The sequence below is a fragment of the Pan troglodytes genome, chromosome 13 (genome assembly GCF_028858775.2).
Source record: "Pan troglodytes isolate AG18354 chromosome 13, NHGRI_mPanTro3-v2.0_pri, whole genome shotgun sequence".
Classification (NCBI taxonomy): domain Eukaryota; kingdom Metazoa; phylum Chordata; class Mammalia; order Primates; family Hominidae; genus Pan; species Pan troglodytes.
This window is the reverse complement of record NC_072411.2, coordinates 30,755,313-30,781,127: the sequence shown is the minus strand read 5'-3', so window position 1 is coordinate 30,781,127 and position 25,815 is coordinate 30,755,313. Positions and strand designations below refer to the sequence as shown.

General features: G+C 41.2%; 1 protein-coding gene across 2 annotated transcripts in view; it reads left to right on the top strand.

Annotated features, from left to right (window-relative positions):
• LOC107973632 (POTE ankyrin domain family member G) overlaps window positions 1–17,386 on the top strand; it is an 80,613-nt gene extending 63,227 nt beyond the window's left edge. For both annotated transcript variants that reach the window (XM_063791056.1, XM_054679716.2), the window contains 5 exons: window positions 3,442–3,512; window positions 5,191–5,235; window positions 5,583–5,767; window positions 14,386–14,506; window positions 16,014–17,386. In XM_063791056.1, coding sequence (XP_063647126.1) covers window positions 3,442–3,512; window positions 5,191–5,235; window positions 5,583–5,767; window positions 14,386–14,506; window positions 16,014–17,339 — 1,748 coding nt within the window. In that variant the 3' untranslated portion in view covers window positions 17,340–17,386. The remainder of the gene's footprint in view (window positions 1–3,441; window positions 3,513–5,190; window positions 5,236–5,582; window positions 5,768–14,385; window positions 14,507–16,013) is intronic.
• The last annotated feature ends 8,429 nt before the right edge of the window (window positions 17,387–25,815 follow it).

Genomic DNA, 25,815 nt, shown 5'->3' with positions numbered 1-25,815 from the left:
CACGTCTCCTTTTGTGGTTGGCTAATCTGCAGCAGCTCCAAACATCTTGTTCTCACAACACAACATCACAAGGGCTGCTTTTCTTCACATGTGTCTTTTAAACAGGGAGAAAACTTAGAAGCATGCAAGGGGCTTCCTGTAACATTTCATTGGCTGGGTCACACCACATGCTCATTCCCAAACCAGGCACTGGGAAGGTAAATACCTGATTAGCTTAGAATCAACATTTCTCTTCCTGAGGCTGAGGAGGGGGATTGGGATATTAAATATCCCAATAGACTTATGTTTTTTCTGCCAGAAAGAATGAGGAATGGCTATTGATAGGGAGCCAACAATGTGTGCTGGAGGGGCTCATTGGAGAAATTTGAGCAGGGGAGTCACAAGATTAAATTTGAGTATTAAGGCATTCTGGTTATGGTGTAAAATGGGTTAGCAAGCTTTTTCTTTAAAGGACCAGGTGGGAAATATTTTAGACAATGTGGTCTCTGTCATATCTACTTAACCGTGCTGTTGTCTGCTGTTGTAGTGTGAAAGCCACCATGATTATATGTAAGCAAACAGGCATGACTGAGCTCCTATAAAACTTTATTTACAAAACCATAATGCAGATTGGATTTGGCCTGTGGCCTATAGTTTCCTGGGATTGATGGGAGATAATCATGCAAAGAAACCAGGAGACAAAGGAAGCTTTTGCAGTAGTCAGCTATAGTTTCCATGTCACACATCCTTGGAGTAGCATCAATGTATTATAAGGTTTTCACCCGTCCATGGTGAAATAAATAACGTTAGAAATCTCAGTTACTCATTTTACTATGTTGGCCTTCGTTATGCCTTTTTCACTTGTTTTGCTTAATTTTTTTTCCTGTAAGAAATAACATTAATAGTTGGTAGTTTTCTTTTAAATAGAAGTCATTTTGTAAATGTTTATGTTCCCAGTGGCAGTGGGAATATAAAACAGAGGCAGAAGAGAGGTATAGTCAATATGATTTAGTGATATTTGAATGAGAAAGGCTTGGGGGACAGAGAGAAATCTCAGATGATGTACAGGTTTCCAGATTGTACACTAGTATTTAACCTAGACATGAGGAAGGAGTAGGAAATTTTCTGGTGAATACAGAAGAGCAAAGAGCAGCAGGTCAGCAGGAATGACTAATGTTTTTCTATGCATGTTTAATGGAATATTCGTGTAGGGTATTTTGAGTAGGTAATTGGATAATCAGCATTTATAACTCGCATCCTACTAGTTTGACTCTCAGTAATAAGACTTGTCAAAGATCCAAGAATCTGAAAGTCAGTAATAAATGTCCATGTGCATCATCGTCCGTGACTGAAAGTCAGCATCCACAGAACACAGAATTGGGACAGATGAACTTAATAGATAAAGATGAATATCGGAGTTGTTCCTCTTAGGGAATGATACTCTCCATGACCTGTGTGAGTCACAGCTGCCAGAAAAGAAAGAGCAAGGAGCGTATGAAGGCAGCACAGCAAATTCGGTCCTAGAGTGCCCTGCTTGGCTTCATGTCATAGTTCTGACTTCTAAATAATCATTTTCTGCAAAATGTGCTTTGTGTTTTTCCCTCTTGCCGCCTGCAGCCAATCAGAATCTTTTTAGCAGGGCATAATGAAAAGAAGTAAGAGAAAGAGTGTTTTTTTGTATGGGATAGTATTTAACGTAAACTTGAGAGTGAGTACCAGGATTATACTTAGAATTTATGGACTGGATGGGAAGACTGGATAGAAATCTAAAGATTGCTGACTCAAACACAATGTGGTTTCTTTGATTTATTTTCACAGCTCTGAATTCACGACTGTTAATTGTATTCATATGCACTATAACTTTACAAAGCATCTTCCCAAACCAAATATTTACTGATTTATTATAATTTGTATGACTTTATTATAGAACTGACTTTCCAAGTGTTCATGAGAATTGTTTAGAATTTGCTACATTGTATCATCTCAGCTGTATCCACATGAGCTATCTGTCACCTTGTCTTAATGAATAATTGTTCACTAGGAATATTGGTTTTGACATTGAAATGATCTATATCTAAATGCAGATAGGACCCGGGACCACTTTTGAACATTAATGTCCAAGCATCTTAAAATTACACATAAGGCTTTCATAATCTGACTTCTGCCCCACTCTCCATCTTTAGCCCTTTTCCCTGTGTGCCCTGTCTCTGGCATTACTGAGCTGCTGGCAATGCCCTACTCACTCATCCTTCTATTGTAGGCAAATACTTTCACTCTTTCAGGCCTCGCTCCCGCTCTTGCTGCTGCGTGGCATGCTGTCACCCTTTCCTGCCCTCTACCCCTTTTAATCTGGCTAGTCTCAATATTTAAGTCTCTGCTTGGGCATGTTTTCTAGAAAAGCCATCTCTGACATGCTTTATTTTAATTCTTTTTAAACCCTAATGCCTAGCATGTATTTAGCAGGACTCAATAAAATATTTCTGAGTAAAACAAAGACTGTTTTTACAAAGATGATGTGCAGGACTCTCCCCTGCAGTCTTGGAGCAGAGGGGACAGACATGTGGAGGAATAATGTACAGTTTAGGTGGTAAAGATGCAGTAGAAAAATCAGTAAAGTACTAAGGCAGCCTCAAGGAAGGAGGTACCTGTTTATTTGGGGAAAGACTTGCAGAATCAAGGAAGACTTCTTATAGCATTGTTTCAAAAGATGAAAATAAGGCCAGGTGTGGTGGCTCACACCTGTAATCCCAGCACTTTCAGAGGGAATCACGAGGTCAGGAGATCGAGACCATCCTGTCCAATGGTGAAACCCCATCTCTACTAAAAATACAAAAATCAGCTGGGTGTGGTGGTGGTTGCCTGTAATCACAGTTACTCAGGAGACTGAAGCAGGAGAATCACTTGAACCAGGGTGGCGGAGGTTGCAGTGAGCTGATCACGCCACTGCATTCCAGCCTGGTGACAGAGGAAGACCCTGGCTCATAAAAAAAAAAAAAAGAAAAAAGAAAAAAGAAAAAAAGAAAATAAATTTGTCAGAATAGTGGAGGGAAACATTTTAGATATTAGGAAGATGTTGCACACTAATAAAGGTGTCAGCAGTGATTTTGGAAGTCATTTATAAGGTACTATTAGGAAGTGGAGAACAGTACACTGTGTCACCTTATATGTTTCTGCTGTATTTTAAAGCTGTGTTTCTGGTGGTTTTGTTCATGGATGTTGGGTGAATGAATTTGTGAGGGAATTTTTGACATGTTTGTTTGTCTTCAATCTGGTGACATCTGGTATCTCCCCAAGTGGGTTTTTGAAGTTTTTGAGAATTATTTCTTAAATGACAATTTCACAAAAGATGAAACACTCAATTTATGAAATAAAATGAAATGTCTCAAATCTGTTTTTAAAAGGCAATAGTTTTTAACTGTTTTAAGTGGTTGATTTTAACTGAATATATGGATTTTTCAACAGAACAAGACTTAAAGCTGACATCAGAGGAAGAGTCACAAAGGCTTAAAGGCAGTGAAAATGGCCAGCCAGAGGCATGGAAACTTTTAAATTTAAACTTTTGTTTAATGTTGTGGTTTTTTTGCCTTAATAATATTAGATAGTCCAAATGAAATTACCTTTCAGACTAGGCTTTGAGAATCAGTAGATTTTTTTTTAAGAATCTTTTGGCCAGGCAAGGTGGCTCACGCCTGTAATCCCAGCACTTTGAGAGGCTGAGGCAGGTGGATCACGAGGTCTGGAGATCGAGACCATCCTGGCTAACATGGTGAAACCCCATCTCTAGTAAAAATACAAAAACTTAGCTGGGCGTGGTGGTGGGTGCCTGTAGTCCCAGCTACTCGGGAGGCTGAGGCAGGAGAATGGCATGAACCCAGGAGAGGGAGCTTGCAGTGAGCCGACATCCACCACTACACTCCAGCCTGGGTGACAGAGCTAGACTCCATCTGAAAAAAAAAAAAAAAAATTTAATAGATTCTTAAAATTTATTGTAATAAGATCAGCAACCTTATTAATAGAAGAATCAGTAGATTCTAATTTAATATTTGATATTTAACTTCAACATAACCCACTATAAAATTTAAAATACTCTTACTTTAAAATATTCTTATCTGCCTTCTTGATTAGCTTATAGCTAATCTCTCCTTTTGGAATAGAGGCAAAAACAAATTTCAGAACTTTGTTTGTTCTTTTATTTTTACAACACCCTAACATGATAAAGAAAGTAACATCAATGATTGAATCATATTATTAAGCAATAGAAATTATGAACAATGTAACACTGATTCCCTGAGCTGGATTCACGGTTAAAGAGTAATCATGGCCTGTGATTGAAAATCCACAGTTTTATATTGTCAGTCACTGATACCAAGGTTAAGGACATATCCTGCCTTGTGGTCTCTCGTTGACCTCAGTGTTTCTGTTCAGGGAGGGAACCAGGTCATAAAAGCAACCCAACTGCCTATTACAAGAACCATATCTTGCAGAATGGGACCTTTGATGTTAGTGCACAAACACAATAACATTCTAATTTATTTCAGTTGCAGAAAATCAGTACAGATTAAAAAATTTTATCTGCTGTCATTAGTACACATTAGAATATATTAGAACTGGACTTAAGCAGATAATCTGGATACATAACACTATCATATGACAGTATATAATTTCAATTAAAATGTGAGAATTTGCATTTCTTTCTGTTTGGTGTTGATTTTGGTCCTAATAGTTTAAAGGGTGCCTATAATCCAGTTAGGAATCTTTTAAAAAAGCACTTCAGTGCACTGTAGGGGCTCACTAGTTAGGGTTTCATGAGGTAAACTCTTTTCAAGTGAGGAAGATTTTGGAACACTACAAATCATCTGCTGATTCATTTTTGGTAGATTTAACACATAACAAATTAAATTTAGTCCAAACAAATAGTGAGAAAGTTAAGTTTGCTGGTTCATGTTTTTCTTCTCCCTTTGTCTAAGGTGAATTATTTTTCACATGTTAGAAGCCAGTGATGTGGCAGTAGCTAAACATAGATTAAAAAGTTAATTCTTAATTTTAATTATTATTTATTTATTTTAACAGTTTAATTTTAATTACTTTCTAATTTTTATTGTCCATACTTGATTACTTAAGAATAAAATTATTTTAAGAACATGCACTCCAAAAGAGGAAATGTCACAGAAATACAACAAGCAAATTAACCTTCTGTTTTTACATCTGCAGAAAAGATCTCAAGAACCAGAAATAAATAAGGATGGTGATAGAGAGGTATACCTTTATATTCAAATGTTTGTGTTGAATTAGATTTTTACATTATGTTGTTTAACGAAGTGTAGTAAATGTAGGCATACATGATCCTATCATGTAAGTAGCATAAATCATCAGTGAAAAATTTAATAGTTAACTCAGAATTCTGTACATTGAATTTTAAAGAGGTGCAAACCCTAGAACTATTCTTTCATTATTATGGAATAATCCCGAATGGTGCCATAAAATGCTAGGTAATGCCACTTTAGGAGCTTTAGAGCAATTATTTTATCTTTCTTGGTTTTAGTCTGATTATCAATAGATAATGTGCCTATAGTAGATAATTTCTTATTCTCTGTATTTTCCAGCTAGAAAATTTTATGGCTATCAAAGAAGAAATGAAGAAGCACGGAAGTACTCATGTCGGATTCCCAGAAAACCTGACTAATGGTGCCACTGCTGGCAATGGTGATGATGGATTAATTCCTCCAAGGAAGAGCAGAACACCTGAAAGCCAGCAATTTCCTGACACTGAGAATGAAGAGTATCACAGGTAAGCCTATGGCAACATTGAACACGAGGTAACTTTGTGCTGTCAAACTAATCCTAATTTGGGCTAATATTCATGATGAACAAATTTTATACTTTTATTAGGATATTCAGCCTTGCCTGTTAATCAGAAAAATGAAAATCAGCAAACAATCAGTTACCGTTTTTTTCCAGTCATTAATTTATTTGAAAAATAACCAGTATTGGCAAATGTGAGGGAAAAGGCATTTTCTTCTCTTTTCAGTGAAGTTTTCTTTTAGCTTCGGGGTACATGTGCAGGTTTATTATATAGGTAAACTGTATCATGGAGGTTTGGGGTACAGATTATTTCACCAGCCACATAATAAACAAAATACTCGAAAGGTAGTTTTTTGGTCGTCTCCCTCCTGCCACGCTCCACCCTCAAGTAGGCCCCAGTGTCTGTTATTCTCCTCTTTGTGTCCATGAGTTCTCATGTTTAGTTCCCACTAATGAGTAAGAATATGTGGCATTTGATTTTCTGTTCCTGCATTAGTTTGCTTAGGATAATGGCCTCCAGCTCCATCCGTGTTGCTGCAGGGGAAATGGTTTCATTGAAAAAGACATTTCATATACTGTTGGTAAATACATTTTGAACATTAATTGAGTAGCATATTCACACACACATATATAACAGAGTAAGCATATATAATACATGTTAAGGATATTTGTATAGATATGTTATGTGTATACTTATGTATAAGGACATTTATTATAGTATTATTATGTAAAAAATTTGGAGGTAGTCTAATTCCTTATCAATAGGAAATAGCTCAATTTCCATATCCCCAAAATAATGTATTATGCAACCATTTTTAAAAAATGAGGTTAGATGTAGGGTATACTGATTATTTCACAATTAAAATGTATTTAAAGCATTTAGTTTGATGACACATCTTAAGAGTTCTTGTTAAAATTCTTGTAATATCTGCTGTGTTGCAAATGGAAGCTACATGCTACATTGACACTGTACCTTGTTAGCAACAAGATTGCTAGTTACTAAATTTTTGTTGACAGTGCCTGAGTGCTGAAATATTGGACCCTCAATCTGAATATTGCCAAGGGATTGTACATGGGGATCTATATTTAATATAAACATTTCAGTATATTTGGTAAAACTTTTATTAAAATACATCAAAGAATCTTTGATCTACTAAACCAGGAGTTGGCCAGCTTTTTCTGCAAAGAGCTAGTTAGTAAATATTTTAGGCTTTGTGGACTACGTATATTTATTTTCTTGAGACAGGGTCTCACTCTGTTTCCCAGGCTGGAGTGCAGTTGTGTGATCATGGCTCACTGCAGCCTCAACTTTCTGGGCTCTAGTGATCCTCTGACCTCAGCCTCTACTAGCTGAGACCACAGGTGTGCAACATCACACCCAGCTAACTGACACTATGGACTGTAAAGTGAATAAGCTTGTCTGTGTTCCAAGATACTTGACTTACAAAAACAGGCAGTGGGCTGGATTTGGCCCATAGGTGCTTATTTGCTGACCCTTGTGCTAAAAGGAAGGTGCTGCTAATGCAGTGACTTTTATTTGTAAAAGTGCCCTGCATGTGTGACATTATCCTCCCTTTGAGAAAAGGATATATTTCAGTATTCACCTCACCATATTTTTCCAGTGACTTCATATGATTTTGAAAACTACATTTATAAAATAAGATTATTTTCTGCATTTCTCCCACTTTATTCCTGTTAATAGAACTCAGTATTTTACTGTGATCAATTACTTCGTATATTTGATGAGTGTCAACTGTCCTAGAATTGGCTGATTTTTATCAAGCAAGAAATATTCTGCTGGAGAGTTTTAGTATTTCTTGGTCTTTATGTATAAGCACGAACAAAATAATAATCAGCTTATGTAATCTAGAAATGTTCAAAGGGCCTTTAAAACCTTGGTCTGACATTTCTAAATGCCATATGTGTATAATTTTTATAACCTTTAGAATATATAATTGTTACATAAAATTTGAAAACTCCACCTGGTATGTAAAATTTGGAAGCTACTATTTCTTGTCTATCACTTTTCCATGACTGTGGATGAAAATTACATCATTCTCAGTCATGAGCGTTAAGTATGTTGTCCTTAAAGAACTGTCTACACTCATGAACTCAAATTTTCTTTCCATTCACTCTTGATCTCAATGCCAGTAAGTCTTCAATTTCAGCACTCCTCCAGAGTTGTTTTTCCTCAAGATTATCACTAATTTTTTTCTGTACTAAATCTAGGCATTTTTCTTACACCTCATTTAATCTCTCAGCAATATTTGAGCCAATGGAGGGCATCTCCTCCCTAATGGCATCTTCACTTGGCTTTCAGGACCTCACTCCCTCAGGCTTTTCCTCCTGCCTTTCTAGTCCGTTTATCATGGTCTGTTTTGCTTGCTGCTCCTCATCTTTCTCCTTTTGGACATTGTTGTTTCTCATGGCTCAGTCCTCAATCTTCTTTCTCATAATTTTTTTTTTTTTTAAGACTGAGTCTCGCTTTGTCCCCCAGGCTGGAGTTCAGTGGCATGATCTTGGCTCATTGCAACCTCTGCCTCATGAGTTCCAGCACTTCTCCTGCCTCAGCCTCCTGAGTAGCTGGGATTACAGGTGTGCGACACCATGCCTGGCTAATTTTTGTATTTTTAGTAGAGACAGGTTTCCCCATGTTGGCCAGGCTGGTCTCAAACTCCTGACATCAGGTGATCTGCCCGCCTTGGCCTCATGACATGTTGGGATTACAGGCGTGAGCCACCGTGCCTGGCCCCTCGTGACTTTTTCTACTTTGTATATGCTAGTGATTTCCAAATATATGTCTCCAACTTAGATCTCTTTCCTTAATTCCAGATCTCTATATCATCCCACCTACTTGACATCTCTATTTGATTAGCTGGGTATCACACACTTGTCAGATCCAAAATTGGGCTACTGATGTCCTTCCTGAAATCTACACCTCATGTAGTCTTTCCTACTTTGGTTAACAGCAACTCTTCCAGTTGCTCTGCCAAAAACCTCAGTGTCTGATCTTTCTCTCTCAGTCAAGATCTTCTTGACTGATCTTTCTCTCTGTCCTGACACTTCACATCTAATCTCTCAGTAAATCTTGTCAGGTCTATCTGAAGAATATATCCAGAGGCCAGTCTATCTTGTACATCTGAGCCACCGTCATTTGCAGTTTAGATGAGTGTCATAGACTGGGAATTGATAGTCCTGGTTTTTAAAAACTTCCCCTTTCATCAATTCTTATCTCAGTGGATGTATTTAAAACATAAGTCAAATGTTGTCATTCCTCTGCCCCAGCCCTTCTGATTGCCTCCCATTTCACTCTGAGTATGTGGCAGAGTTCCTCCTAATAACTGAAAGGCAGTAAACCATCTGGCATGTTACCTCTCCTGCTGAAACTTCTGTTTCTTATCTCTATTGCTGTGTTTCAGCCACGCTGAACTTGTTGCTATTCCTGACCTATCCCTAGTGCTTAAAGACTCCAGGCACACCTCTGCACTTAGCAGTTCCCTGTATCTGGAATGCTTTTTCCCCAGATATTCTTCTAGCTTACTGTTTCCATTACTTCAGCTCTTTACTTAAAATCCCCTTTCTAAGAAGAAGAAAAAGGGTAAAAAGAAACCCATTAAGGAATAACCACTTCCTGAGGAAGAACCATGTACCAGCACAATTCCTAGTCCAGAGAAAATGAAGAAAATGAAAAAAAAGAGAGATAATGAGGACTAACAGAAAGGAATTAGGATTGTATCATCAGGACGTGTCAGGCTTGAGATTCAACTGGGAACATACCAGGGATGCTCTCTAAAGTAATTGAGGGAAGGTTCAATGAAACAAAGTGATTTATCATCTTTAACTTCAAACCTATTTGTGTCTTGACATCAACTCTGTTAACATCATCATTTTTTAGAGTCTTTGATGTACAAATAAAAGTTTCTTTGTATTAAGGAAAAATCCTCTTTCTCAGCAGGGACTTTTCTGGCCATCCCAACTTTCCCACCACCCTTCCCATCAAACACATAAAGATTTCATTTTCCTGCTTTAGTTTTTCTCCTCTAACGTACTGTGTATTTTGCCGTATCTGTCTGTTGTTATTGTGTGTTTATCTCACTCTCATGAATAGGGTTTTTATTGTTCATTACCATATCCTCACTTCCTAGAAAAAGGCCTAGCCTATCAGACGTAGCTACCTAATAAATAGGTATTAAATGAATGAATGGAGTTTATCCCGGGTATATTGTTTGATTGATTCTCACTGAAAAAATGTTTGACAAGGTTCATTTTAACAATTTAGCCTGGTAATTATATGTATTTTAAAAATTCTTTTGGCTTTTTATAATAAGCTACATTCTTTATATTAATATTTTTTCACTTAGGGAGAAAAGCCCAATATTGTGGTTATTCACTATTCTTTTACTGGTAATCATGATAATTGCAATTATGGTAAAATGAGTTAGAGAAATTACAAACTTTACTGGTATTTTATTTATTTAGAGACAGAGTCTCGCTCTGTCACCCAGGCTGCAGTGCAGTGGTGTGACCTCGGCTCACTGCAACCTCTGCCTCCTGGGTTCAGGCGATTCTCCTGCCTCAGCCCTCTGAGGAGCTGGGATTACAGGTGCGTGCCATGACACCCGGCTAATTTTTGTATTTTTAGTAGAGACGGGGTTTCATCCTGTTTGTCAGGCTGGTCTTGAACTCCTGACCTCAGGCAGTCCACCCACCTCATCCTCACAAAGTGCTGGGTGGATTACAGGTGTAAGCCACCACATGCGGCCACTAGTATTTTTTTTTTTTTAGGGTGGTAAATGTAATGGACTTACAAATTCTTTCCAAGGGATTATGGACCTTCGGTATTTGAAATAAAAAGACAGTTGGAATTTTTTCTTCCAATAGTAAGACTATACTGGTCAGGCACTGTCTATTCTGATGGAGCAGCTGTTGCTGCTTGGCTGTCTTTCAGAAGCAAGCTGCTCACACTGATATTGGTTGGTGAGCAAGGCCAGTGGTCATTGATCGATTGACTAGATTTTGAACTGGCTCTGGCTGGCTTCTTGTTACCATGGCTACAGGTCAATTCTTTCCTAAGTTTGAGTCAACTTTAACCAGCAATTTTCTGTTCAAAAGTTGCCTTCCATTAGCTATGTTCAAAAATAAACTTTTTAATATTCCAGAATTGTGGATTTAAAGTTTTGGTTATGATGACTTGGTTAATAATAGCTCTCAGGAAGATTTTTTTTTTGATACATCATCTTAACCAGAAGAGTTCTCTGTATAGTTTATTTCTTAAAAATAATTGTTTTGTTTTTGTTTTTGGTATTTTTAGAAGCTTTTGCTCAAGTCCTAACATAATCTCCAGTAGGAGATTTTAGTCTCTTTGTCAGTTCATGTATGTATATGATAGTCATATTCTGTCTTTTTAAATTCCTTTTCTTGTTCACTTTTTTCTCTGTACAATAATAGTGATATTGTTATACATTTTTATCTCATTAAAAAGTGGTTACAATTTTCTGCTGGCAAATCTAGCTTTTTCTATATTTTGACTGAATAGGTTAAAAGTGAAGAAAATTTACGAGATCATTTTATTTTCAAACAAAATCATAAGTAAAAAAAATTGCTATTTTGAATTATAAATAATGACATTTAGATATTTTAAAAATAAGGATACCCCCCCCCCCCCGATAGTTTGGCTTTGTGTTTCTATGCAAATCTCATGTCAAATTGTAATTCCCAGGTGTTGAGGAAAGACCAGCTGGGAGGTGATTGGGTCATGGGGTCGGTTTCCTCCATGCTGTTCTTGTGATAGTGAGTGAGTCCTCACAAGAGCTGACGGTTTCATAAGGGGCTCTTTGCGCTTCACTTCTCTCTTCTCTCTCTCCTGCCGCCTTATGAAGAAGGTGCCTGCCTCCCCTTCCCCTTCTACCATGGTTGTTAAGTTTCCTGAGGCCTCCCCAGCCATGCGTAACTGTGAATCAATTAATCCTCTTTCCTTTATGAATTACCTAGTCTCAGGTATGTATGTGTGTGAATTACCCAGTCTCAGCTATGTACACATGTATATGTGTGAGTGTATATACACACATACATATATATGATACATATATGTGATGTGAGATATATATATGTATATACGTCCATTTTCTTTATTCCACTCATCAGTTGATGGACACTGGTTGATTCCATATCTTTGCATATTGTGAATTGTGCTGCAGTAAACATATGTGTGCGGGTGTCCTTTTGAGAGTACGATTTCTTTATTTTGTGTAGATATCTGGAAATGAGAATGCTGGATAAAATGGTAGGATCTACTTTTAGTTCTTTGCGAACTCTCCATACCGTTTTCCATAGATTTGTATGAAGTTGCATTCCCACCAGCAGTGTATCACTGTTGTCTTTTCACCGCATCTACGCCAACATCTGTTGTTTTTTTGATTTCTAATAGTGGCCATTCTGGCTGCAGTGAGGTGATATCTCACTGTGGTTTTATTGTACATTTCCCTGATGATTAGAGATATTTAGCATGTTTTTATATGCTTGTTTACCGTTTGTACATCTTCTTTTGAGAAATGTCTATTCATGTAATTTGGCCACTTTCCAATGGAATTATTTGCGTTTTTCCTGCTGATTTGTTTGAGTTTCTTGTCGGTTATAGATATTAGTCCTTTATTAGCGGCATAATTTTCAAAATTTTCCCATTGTATAAGTTGTTGTTTTACTCTGATGATTATTTCTTTTGCTGTGCTGAAGCTTTTTAGTTTAATTAGGTCGTATTTATTTATTTTCATTTTTGTTGGATTTGCTTTTAGGGTCTTCCTCATAAATCCTTTGCCTAGGCCAATGTTTTCAGGTCTTAGGTTTAGGCCTTTCATCTATCTTGAATTAATTTTTGTATATGGTGAGAGATAGAGATCCAGTTTCATTCTTCAACATGTGGCTATCTTTTTTTCCCAGCACCATTTATTGAATAACCTGTACTTTCTCCAGTGTATGTTTTTGTATCCTTGCTCAGAGATCACTTGGTTGTAGTGGCTTTATTTCTGAGTTGTCTGTTCTGTTCCGTTGATCTATGTATCTGTTTTTATACGAGTACCACGCTGTTTCTGTTACTGTGGCCTTAGAGTATCATTTGAAGTCAGGTAATGTGATGCCAACATATTTGTTCCTTTTGCTTGGTATGTCTGTTGCTGTTCAGGCTCTTTTGTGGTTCTACATGAATGTCAACATTTTAAAATAATTCTGTGAAGAATGACATTGGTACTTTGGTAGGAATTGTATAGAATGTGTAGACTGCTTTGGGCACTATGGTCATTTTCAGTATATCAGTTCTTTCAGTCCATGAACATAGGATGTATTTTCATTTGTTTGTGTCATCTGTTATTTTCTTTGGTGGTGTTTTCCAGTTATCTTTATATAGATCACTCACTTTTTTCATTAAGTATATTCCTAGGTACTTCACACTTTTTTGCAGCCACTGTAAAAGGGATTGGATTGTTGATATGAACTCTCAGCTTGGTTGTAGTTGGTGTATAGTGGTGCTACTGATTGGTATTCATTTATTTTGTAACCTCTGAGACTTTACTGAATTCATGTATCAAATCTAGGAGTGTTTTGTAGGAGTCTTTAGGGTTTTCTAGGTATAGGATAATATCATTGGTGAAGAGATAGTTTGACTTCCTCTTTTCCAATTTGGATGCCCTTTATTTCTCTTGCCCAATTGCTCTGCCTAGGACTTCCCAGTTTTATTCTTAATATGCATGAAATAAAAGTAAAATGGAAAGTGCTTAATGATGAGTTTATTTCACATCTCTCTCTCATACACAGATAAAATTATTTCAAAGTCCTATGTTAAAAACATAATATTAGACCCTGTCTTGTTCTAAAAGGAATTTCTAAGTTGTTTATAAAATACATAGGAATCAAGAATATAAGTAGAAAGTGTTGCCAAAAAATAAACATAAAAAGTATGGGTTATAGGACACAGACCATTAGCAGTCCCTGGCCTGTTAGGACCTGGGCCACACAGCAGGAGGTTAGAGGCAGGTGAGCAAGTGAAGCTTATCTGTTTACAGTCACTCTCTGTCTCTCACATTACCGCCCGAGTTCCTCCTCCTGTCAGATCAGCGGTGGCATTAGATTGTCCTGAATGTGACCTGAACCCTGTTGTAAGTTGCTCATGCAGGGGGATATAGGTTGTTCACTCCTTATGAGAATCGAATGCCTTTCTGATCTGTCACCATCTTCCATCACCCCCAAATGGGACCATCTAGTTGCAGGAAAACAAGCCCAGGGCTCCCACTGATTCTACATTTTGGTGAGATATAATTATTTCATTATATATTAATAATAATAGAAATAAAGTGCACAATGAATGTAATATACTTGAATCATCCTGGAACCATCCCCCACCTCAGGTTCCTGGAAAAATTATCTTCCACAAAACCAGTCCCTGGTGCCAGCATGGTTGGGGACACCTGGTTAACAGATGTGAGACCCCTTTGCCTTGTCTTGGAATAATATGCAGATATGCATTGTGTGAATGACATCTGATGGCGCCATCTTGCCCTGTACATCATTTTAGGGACAGCTCCAGTATTTCATGAAAATTAAAATTTCTTCTAGTGACGAACAAAATGATACTCAGAAGCAATTTTGTGAAGAACAGAACACTGGAATATTACACGATGAGATTCTGATTCATGAAGAAAAGCAGATAGAAGTGGTTGAAAAAATGAATTCTGAGGTATTTTCTTTAGTTATTTTCAAATGTTTTTATATGTGTGTATATTTTAAAGAACGGTATTTTGGAAATATAAAGGATTTTTAAGTCATATATATGTGTGTATATATTCTATATATCCTTTGTCATATATCTATATACGTACATATAGGATAAAGCCATGTTCTTAATTCACCTTCATTTGCCTGCAACAGTTGAGTAGTGACCTGCACAATGGCCTCAATCCAAAGGAGAAGTATTTGATGTTTTTCATAAGAATTGATGATCTTTCCACATCAGAAATAAGTTTTGCTACTGAAAACAGATTTTCTTGTTTTTGGACATTAGTTTTTAAAAAAATGTTAATAGAGAAGTCAATTGATTATTTTCACTGATAAGAAAGTAGGAAATGTATAGGTGGGTCAGAGGCCACATTGTGGATACCATTATCCTTACTTTTGCAGAGAGGAACAGTTTGCTCCAAGTAGTTTCTCATTTCAATGTAAAGAGGTTTGAAAACAATGACATGCCATGATACACATTTAGTAATAATTTATTGATAAGTATTTTGTTTCTGGAGAAATAGTTCAGTATATTTCCCCTATTTCACCATTACTACTGTTTCAAACATTATAAAGAGGAAATAAAAGTTACCGCAATGGCAAATAATCTCATGATTTCTAAGAAAATCTCTATAAGTTGTATCTTATTTACCATTCATATTTTGAAACAAAAGGTTTCTTTGTATTTATATATTTACACCACAGAAGTAACTGTGGTTTTGTGGAGGATCACTAGAAGTAGCATCAGCAGACCTGGGGAAAATCCTGCATCTGTGTATATTTTTTGACCTCTCCTTTTAAGAATCGTGATCTTAAATGAGTTCAGTATTGTATGTAGAAGTGCAATGCCTAGATACAGATGTGTACAGTATGGAAGGGTACAGTGCTTAGATTTGACAGTTATAAATAAATGTAATTCTTATAACTGAGTATAGAAATATTAGAAATGTAGAATATTGATAAAACGTTTTTCAGTAAAAGAAACTTAAAGAACTTTGAGAAATTGCTTCTGTCCAAATATATGCATAGCTAAGGCTCTTAGGATGGTGTGGTTGATAGGTTAGATATCAGAGTGTAAACCTAATCTTAAAAATATTGTCAAATTATTAATCTTATATTTTATGCCTCTGGGTTTTTTGTAACTCAGAAAAAGGCTTTTTAAATTCTGAGATTCTTAAAAATCCTCTAGTGATTTATTTGTCATCGTCTTTAAATAAATATTTAAACTTTTAGGAATTTAGGAGCAGATTCCTAAAAGTTTAAATATTTATTTAAAGATGATGAAAAATAAATCACTGGAGGAATTTACACTCTTATTAGGTTTGAAGTTTTGTCCAATTTTTTTCCAGTTAAATATCCACTATGGGGATTCTTTCTTTATACAGATACATGTTATTTTTGAATTTCAGAAGAAATCATGATATGTCAATCTATTGAGTGCTAACTAAAAGTTCTCTTTGTTTACTTAGCTTTCTCTTAGTTGTAAGAAAGAAAAAGGCTTCTTGCATGAAAATAGTACGTTGCAGGAAGAAATTGCCATGCTAAGACTGGAGCTAGACACAATGAAACATCAGAGCCAGCTAAGAGAAAAGAAATATTTGGAGGAAGTTGAAAGTGTGAAAAAAAAGAATGATAATCTTTTAAAGGCTCTACAATTGAATGAGCTCACCATGGATGATGATACCGCCGTGCTCGTCATTGACAACGGCTCTGGCATGTGCAAGGCCGGCTTTGCAGGTGACGATGCCCCGCGGGCTGTCTTCCCTTCCATCGTGGGGCACCCCAGGCACCAGGGCATGATGGGGGGCATGCATCAGGAGTCCTATGTGGGCAAGGAGGCCCAGAGCAAGAGAGGCATCCTGACCCTGAAGTACCCCATGGAACACGGCATCATCACCAACTGGGATGACATGGAGAAGATCTGGCACCACACCTTCTACAATGAGCTGCGTGTGGCTCCCGAGGAGCACCCCATCCTGCTGACCGAGGCCCCCCTGAACCCCAAGGCCAACCGCGAGAAGATGACCCAGATCATGTTTGAGACCTTCAACACCCCAGCCATGTACGTGGCCATCCAGGCCGTGCTGTCCCTGTACACCTCTGGCCGTACTACTGGCTTCGTGATGGACTCTGGTGACGGGGTCACCCACACTGTGCCCATCTATGAGGGGAATGCCCTCCCCCATGCCACCCTGCGCCTTGACCTGGCTGGGCGGGAACTGACTGACTACCTCATGAAGATCCTCACCGAGCGTGGCTATAGGTTCACCACCATGGCCGAGCGGGAAATCGTGCGTGACATCAAAGAGAAGCTGTGCTATGTTGCCCTAGACTTCGAGCAGGAGATGGCCACGGCGGCCTCCAGCTCCTCCCTAGAGAAGAGCTACGAGCTGCCCGATGGCCAGGTCATCACCATCGGCAACGAGCGGTTCCGCTGCCCCGAGGCGCTCTTCCAGCCTTGCTTCCTGGGCATGGAATCCTGTGGCATCCATGAAACTACCTTCAACTCCATCATGAAGTCTGATGTGGACATCCGCAAAGACCTGTACACCAACACAGTGCTGTCTGGCGGCACCACCATGTACCCTGGCATGGCCCACAGAATGCAGAAGGAGATCGCTGCCCTGGCGCCTAGCATGATGAAGATCAAGATCATTGCTCCTCCCAAGCGCAAGTACTCCGTGTGGGTCGGTGGCTCCATCCTGGCCTCGCTGTCCACCTTCCAGCAGATGTGGATCAGCAAGCAGGAGTATGATGAGTCAGGCCCCTCCATTGTCCACCGCAAATGCTTCTAGGTGGACTCTGACTTAGTTGCGTTACACCCTTTCTTGACAAAACCAAACTTCTCAGAAAACAACATGAGATTGGCATGGCTTTATTTGTTTTCTTGTTTCATTTTTTGTTTTGTTTTTTACTGGCTTGACTCAGGATTTAAAAACCGGAATGGTGAAGGTGACAGCAGTCGGTTGGAGGGAGCTTCCTCCAAAGTTCTACAATGTGGCCGAGGACTTTGATTGTACATTGTTCTTCTTTTCAATAGTCATTCCAAATATTGTGAGACGCATTGTTTCAGGAAGCCCCTTGCCCTGCTAAAAGCCACCCCACTTCTCTCTAAGGAGAATGGCCCAGTCCTCTCCCTATTTCACACAGGGGTGGTGATAGCATTGCTTTTGTGCAAATTACATAATGCAAAATTTTTTGAATCTTCGCCTTAATACTTTTTAATTTTGTTTTATTTTGAATGATCAGCCTTCGTGGCCCCCCTCTTTTGTACCCCAACTTGGGGTGTATGAAGGCTTTCGGTCTCCCTGAGAGTGGCTGGAGGCAGCCAGGGCTTACCTGTACTCTGACTTGAGGAGAGTTGGATAAAAGTGCACACCTTAAAAAAAATTGAGGAAGCACAGTATTTCAGTACAGTGGACAGCTTAGCATGTTGACAACTGAGAATAAAATGCTCAGTTCTGAACTGGACAGTGTAAGACACAACGAGGAAACACTGGAAATGGAAATTCAATTACGTCATTGTAGACTGGCTACTGCTCTACATGATTGTGACCAAAGTCAGATAGCTGAAAGAGACTTCTTTCCAGAGAACAAGACATGAACAGGTTTATTTACAGAAGACAATGAATTCTCATTTATCTCACCTAAAAGAGAACAGATTCTTTCTCAACAAGTCTAATGTAGACAGTAAAATCAACAGGCTAAAAATTAAGCTCCATGAAACAAAATAAAACTCTGAGAGAAAAGACGGGGCAGGCCGCCATCTTTCCCGTTCAGGCAACTTAGTCATTCCAGCCTGCGGGCTTTGGAGAGTACAAACCGACGAGGGACAGAAGAGATCCCACAGCACAGCATAGCTGCTTTACCAAATCATGGCCAGACTGCTTCTGTAAGCAGGCTCCTGATCCTGTTCCAGCTCACTGGACAGGACCTCCCAACTGGGGCCTCCAGCTACCCCCACCAGCATTCCTTGGCCAATGGAAATGTGAAATGTTCCTGGGACAGAGCTCCCGGAGAGGGGCAGGCCCCCACCTTTGCTCTTTCGGTGACTAGCCATTCTGGCCTGCGGGCTTTGGAGAGCCCAAGCTGACAAGGGGTGGAAGAGGTACCTCAGCACAGCACAGCCACGCTACAAAAACGTGGCCAGACTCTTGTTTACGTCAGTCCCTGACCACATTTCTAGTCAGCGGGTGAAGTCTTTCAACCCGGTTCTCTGGCTACCTTGACTGCTGTTCTCTGGACCACAGCAGCCCTACAGAAAAGTGGCCGGACTCTCTACTTGATGGGCAGATCCTCCTGGCCTGGGTCTCTAGCCAGCCCACCACTGGAGCTATCAAGCCAGTAGCAACTCTGCAGTTCCTGGGACAGAGCTTCCAGGAGCAAATGAAATCCTTTCTGCCACTGCCTCTGCAGTGGAACTGCCCTTGCTACCCTCAGAAGATGCAACGGAGCAAAGACCCTAAGTGCCCTATCAACACCTCCAATAAGCTGCAGTTGACCCAAAGAACAAGCCAGTCCATCTCCCACGGGTACCACACACCCTCCACTACTCATCACCAGACAGGGAACCCTGGCTTGGGCCCACAGCACAGACCCTCCATCCTGGGCTGATTACACTAAGTGATTGCTAACTCACATGTCTCTGGGATGGAGCACCCAGGAAACAAGCAAAGTGGTGGAGCAGCAAGTCAGGTGATGTGGAGCCCAGAGGTCAGGGATGGCTATCTCTCTAGGGTCCACTTGCCCTTGTGAGACACTTTATCCCAGCACTTTAGGAATGCTGAGGTCATACCAGCCACATCTCGTGCAAGATTGCCCAGCAGAGATCAGGTCCGAGAGTTCCCTTTTTAAAAAAAGGAGACTTGCTTAAAAAAAGAAGTCTAGCCACGTTTGTGTAGAGCAGCTGTGCTGTGCTGGGGGTTCACTTTTGAGAGAGTTCTCCTCTGAGACCTGATCTCTGGAGGCTGGGCAGTCTTGCACTTGCGATGGGGCTTGTCTGATCTCAGCACTCCTTAGTCTGCTCGCCTCTCCCATGGCCCCAGCCTGGCCACACCTGCTTATGGGTCACTCTTAGATGCCCACACCATAGCTTCCATGCTAGTGGACTGTACCATATCAGTGGAGAGCGGCAGCAAGGTGGCCCCTAGAGCCACGCACCAGCCTGCACATTGCCTCTCCATACGGCAGCCCTTTATTTGGAAACTTCCTAAATCACTTTGCTGTGTGTGTTTACACGGGTGGGTTTTGCTTTACTTGCCCTGAGAGCACACGGGAGTGCAGCACACACCCCAACCCACATCAACTGCCATTAAAGAAAAGAAATTTCAGCCCAGAATTTCATGTCCAGCAAAATTAAGCATCATAAGTGAAGGAGAAATAAGATCCTTTTCAGACAAGCAAATGCTGAGGGAATTTGGTATCACCAGATCTACCTTACAAGAGCTCCTGAAGGAAGCACTAAATACGGAAATAAAAGATCATCACCTGCCACTACAAAAACACACTGAAGTACACAGTCCAATGATGCTAAAAACCAACCACATATGTAAGTCTGCAAAATAACCAGCTGACAGCATGACGACAGGATCAAATCCACACATACCATTACTAACCTTAAATGTAAATGGGCTAAATGCTCCCATTGAAAGACACGGGGCAAGCTGGGTAAAGAACCAAGACCCACTGGAGTATGCCGTCTTCAAGCAACCCATCTCACGTGCAGTGCCATACATAGGCTCAAAATAAAGGAATGGAGAAAAATATTTCAAGCAAATGGAAAACAGAAAAAAGGTGTTGCACTCCCAGTTTCTGACAAAACAGACTATACCAATAAAGATAAAAAAAGAGGAGGACATTACAAAGGTGGTCCTGACCTTTGATAAATCTCATTATTGCCTGATACCAACCTGGGCTATTTTTATTGCCCAAAGCAATAGGATAATTTGCTGAGGTTGTGGAGCTTCTCCCCTTCAGAGAGTCCCTGATCTCCCATAATTTGGTTGAGATGTAAGGTTGATTTTGCTGTACAACTCCTTTTTTGAAGTTTTACTCATTTCCAACAAGGAAGGCAAGTTTTCCTGCTTCCATGACAAAGGAGATCAGGCACCTCCTTTCCTGAGTTTCAGCTTGCTTCTGACAGGGAAGGTGAGTGTAAGTTTTTCCAGCTTCTAAGATGGCAGAGAATGATCACCCACTCTGAGCCTTATTTCCAGGTAAGTAGCTGAATTAGAGTTTTGTCTTAAAATTTTTCCTTAATGACTAAAATTTAAGATTACCCACCAGCTGCTTTTAATTCCTCCTTACCATTAGAACACTCAGTTAATCATATGAATTGTGTGTTTGTTTGTTTTGCCTAACTCTTTTTGTTTATGTTTGGGGTTTTATTGTTGTTTCACTTTTCTCCCATCTCTTCCTGACTTGGTCAAATCCAAAGGAATGTTCCAAATTGTGGGGAGCAAGTCATCTGAATTGGCTAAAACCCCTGTGGCTGCAAAAAAAACAAAAACAAAAACAAAAAACAAAACAAAAAAGAAAAACCAAAAACCAAAAAAAAAAAAAAAAAACACAAAAAACAAAAAACCAAAAAAAAATCCAGTTGGAAATTTTTTAAAACTTTTTTTTAATTTTTAAATTTTGTTATTATACTTTAAGTTTTAGGGTACATGTGCACAACGTGCAGGTTTGTTACATATGTATACATGTGCCATGTTGGTGTGCTGCACACATTAACTCGTCATTTAACATTAGGTATATCTCCTAATGCTATCCCTCCCTCCTTCCCCACCCCACAACAGTTCTCGGTGTGTTATGTTCCACTTCCTGTGTCCATGTGTTCTCATTGTTCAGTTCCCACCTACGAGTGAGAACATGAGGTGTTTGGTTTTCTGTTCTTGTGTTAGTTTGCTGAGAATGATGATTTCCAGCTTCATCCATGTCCCTGCAAAGGACATGAACTCATCCTTTTTCATGGGTGCATAGCATTCCATAGTGTATATATGCCACATTATCCAGTCTATCATTGATGGGCATTTGGGTTGGTTCCAAGTGTTTGCTGTTGTGAACTGTGCCGCAGTGAACATACGTGTGCATGTGTCTTTATATTAGAATGATTTATTGTTTTTTCAGTATATACCCAGTAATGGGATTGCTGGGTTAAATGTATTTCTAGTTGTAGATCCTTGAGGAATTGTCACACTGTCTTCCACAATGGATGAACTAATTTATACTACCACCAAGAGTGTAAAAGTGTTCCTATTTCTCCACGTCCTCTCCAACATCTGTTGTTTCCTTATCTTTTAATGTTGGCCATTCTAAGTGGCGTGAGATTGTATCTCATTGTGGTTTTGATTTCCATTTCTCTAATGACCAGTGATGATGTGGTTTGCTTCACATGTTCTTTAGCTGCATAAATGTCTTATAGGGAAGTGTCTGTTCATATGTTTTGCCCATTTTTTGATGGGGTTGTTTTTTTTCTTGTAAATTTGTTTAAGTTCTTTGTAGATTCTGCATATTAGCCCTTTGTCAGATGGATAGATTGCAAAATTTTTCTCCCATTCTGTGGGTTGCCTGTTCACTCTGATGATAGTTTCTTTTGCTCTGCAGACACTCTTTAGCTTAATTAGATCCCATTTGTCAATTTTGGCTTTTGTTGCCATTGCTTTTGGTGTTGTAGTGATGAAGTCTCTGCCCATGCCTATGTCCTGAATGGTATTGCCTAACACAAGGACATTTCTGTGCCTGAGTGCCATACCACCCAAAGTGATTTATAGATTCAGTGCTATCCCCATCAAGCTACCATTGACTTTCTTCACAAAATTAGAAAAACTACTTGAAATTTCATATGGAACCAAAAAAGAGTCTACATAGCCAAGACAATCCTAAGCAAAAAGAACAAAGCTGCAGGCATCACAGTACCTGACTTGAAACTATTCTACAAGGCCACAGTAACAGAAACAGCATGGTACTGGTACCAAACCAGGTATATAGACCAATGGAATAGAACAGAGGCCACAGAAATGGCACCACACATGTAAAACCACCAGATCTTTGACAAAACTGACAAAGGTAAGCACTGGGGAAAGGATTGCCTATTTAATAAATGGTGTAAGGAAAACTGTCTAGCCATATGCAGCAAACTGAAACTGGGCCACTTCCTTACACTTTATACAAAAATGAACTTAAGAAGGATAAAAGAGTTAAACGTAAGACCTAAAAGCAAAAAACCTAGAAGAAAATGTAGGCCACCAACCTCAGCGGAAATGTACTTGTAGTGAAATGCATGGTACAAACACACATTCCCTACTTCCTTGAGTGGGTGAGGTTGGTGGCTGGTCCATCTGCTCCAAGTGGACCCTTACAGATGTGGCTGGTTGCTCTTTGAGCCAGCTTGGCCTTGCCTGGCATGCACAAGCATCAGTGAATAACTATGATATAAATGGAGCCACATAGAGGAAATGAGCAGCAGGCTCAAGACCAGGGTGTGCACTGCCTTTGGGGCTCCAGTCCGTGCCTCAGGGATGGTATGGCACTGCGAGCTTCTTGGTTGCCAAGAGGCAGACCACAGGCCATCTTGAGGAGGACTTTATGTTCAAGTGCAGAAAACAGCCAGGATTACCACCCAGGGGACTTGGCCTTCTGTGGCCGTGGCCAGACTTAGAATTTGTGTCAAGGCAGGGCAAGCTCACTCGGAGCAGCGTGTTGGTACCTGGGGCCTGTGCATGCCAGGCAAGGCCAGGCTGGCTCAAAGAGCAACCAGCCACCTCTGCAAGGGTGCGCCTGGACCAGGTGGCCTAGCCACCAACCTCACCCACAGAAGGAAGCAGGGATGACCAGGTTACGAGAGCCTGAGTAGCTGCCACCTGAGGGCTGATGGAGCAGAGGCCTGAGGAAAACCAGATGGCACGTTTAACTGTTTAATGGATCGTAAGTTAATTTTTCTATAAAGCAGATGTCACCAGTCCATGCCTCAGAGCTCGTATGGCACTGCAGACCACAGAAGGCCGAGTCCCCTGGGTGGCAATCCTGGCTGCTTTCTGCACTTGAACATAAAGTCCTCCTCAAGACGGCCTGTGGTCTGCCTCTTGGCCCTACATTTAGGGTAGAAGAACCAATGTACCATGTTCGGCAGCAAGTGAGGTTGGTGGCTGGTCCGGTTGCTCCTGGCACACCCTTGCAGAGGTGGCTGGTTGCTCTTTGAGCCAGCTTGGCCTTGCCCGGCATGCACAAGCCTCAGTGCAACTACTGTGCTACAAATGGAGCCACAGAGAGGGAATGAGCAGCAGGCTCAGCAGCAGGGTGTGCGCTGTCTTTGGGGCTCCAGTCCATGCCTCAGGGCTCGTATGGCATTGCAGGCTTCTTGGTTGCCAAGAGGCAGACAACAGGCCGTCTTGAGGAGGACTTTATGTTCAAGTGCAGAAAGCAGCCAGGATTACCATCCAGGGGACTCAGCCTTCTGTGGCCCTGGTCAGACCTTGCAGAGGTGGCTGGTTGCTCTTTGAGCCAGCTTCACCTCCCTTGCATGCACAGGCCCCAGGTACTAACACGCTGCTCTGAGTGAGCCTGTCCTGCCTTGGCTGCCACCTAATTGCTGATGGAGCAGAGGCCTTAGGAAAAGCAGATGGCACTGTGGCCCACCTTCAGGGTAGAAGAACTGATGTACCATGTCTGGCCACTAGTTGGTGACTGGTGCACCTGCTCCTGGCACACCCTTGCAGAGGTGGCTGGTTGCTGTTTGAGTCAGCTTGGCCTTGCCCGGCATGCACAAGTCTCAGTGCAACAACTGTGCTACAAATGGAGCCACAGAGAGTAAATGAGCGGCAGACTTAGGAGCAGGGTGTGCGCTGCCTTTGGGGCTCCAGTCCATGCCTCGGGTCGTATGGCACTGCAGGCTTCTTGGTTGCCAAGAGGCAGACCACAGGCCGTCTTTAGGAGGACTTCATGTTCAAGTGCAGAAGGCAGCCAGGATTACCATCCAAGGGACTCAGCCTTCTGTGGCCCTGGCCACACTCAGAATTTGTGCCAAGGCAGGACAAGCTCACTTGGAGCAGTGTGTCAGTAGCTGGGGCCTATGCATGCCAGGCAAGGCCAAGCTGACTCAAAGAGCAACCAGCCACCTCTGCAAGGGTGTGCCAGGAGCAGGTGGACCATCCAGCAACCTCAGCTACTCAAGGAAGCTGGGATGGCCAGGTTCCAACAGCCTGAGTGGCTGCCTCCTGATGGCTGATGGAGCAGAGGCCTTAGGAAAAGCAGATGGCCCTGTGGCCCTACCTTTAGGGTAGAAGTACTGATGTGCCATGTCCGGTAGCAAGTGAGGTTGGTGGCTGGTGCACCGGCTCCTGGCGCACCCTTGCAGAAGTGACTGGTTGCTCTTTGAGTCAGCTTGGCCTTGCCCGGCATGCACAAGCCTCAGTGCAACAACAGTGCTACAAATGGAGCCATAGAGAGGAAACGAGCAGCAGGCTCAGGAGCAGGGTGTGCGCTGCCTTTGGGGCTCCAGTCCATGCCTCGAGTCGTATAGCACTGCAGGCTTCTTGCTTGCCTGGAGGCAGACCACAGGCCATCTTGAGGAAGACTTTATGTTCAAGTACAGAAAGCGGCCAGGATTACCATCCAGGGGACTGGGCCTTCTGTAGCCCTGGCCAGACCTTGCAGAGGTAGCTGGTTGCTCTTTGAGCCAGCTTGGCCTCCCTGGCATGCACAGGCCCCAGGTAGTAACGCGCTGCTCCGAGTGAGCTTGTCCTGCCTTGGCTGCCACCTAATTGCTGATGGAGCAGAGGCCTTAGGAAAAGCAGATGGCACTGTGGCCCACCTTTAGGGTAGAAGAACTGATATCCCATGTCCGGCCGCTAGTGGGTGTGTGGTACACCTGCTCCTGCACACCCTTGCAGAGATGGCTGGTTCCTCTTTGAGCCAGCTTGGCCTTGCCCGGCATGCACAAGCCTCAGTGCAACAACTGGGCTACAAATGGAGCCACAGAGAGGAAAGGAGCAGCAGGCTCAGGAGCAGGGTGTGCGCTGCCTTTGGGGCTCCAGTCCATGACTCGGGTTGTATAGTACTGCGGGCTTCTTGCTTGCCTAGAGGCAGACCACAGGCCGTCTTGAGGAGGACTTTATGTTCAAGTGCAGAAAGCAGCCAGGATTACCACCCAGGGGACTTGGCCTTCTGTGGCCCTGTCCGGACTTAGAATTTGTGTCAAGGCAGGAGAAGCTCACTCGGAGCAGCGTGTTAGTACCTGGGGCCTGTGCATGCCAGGCAAGGCCAAGCTGGCTC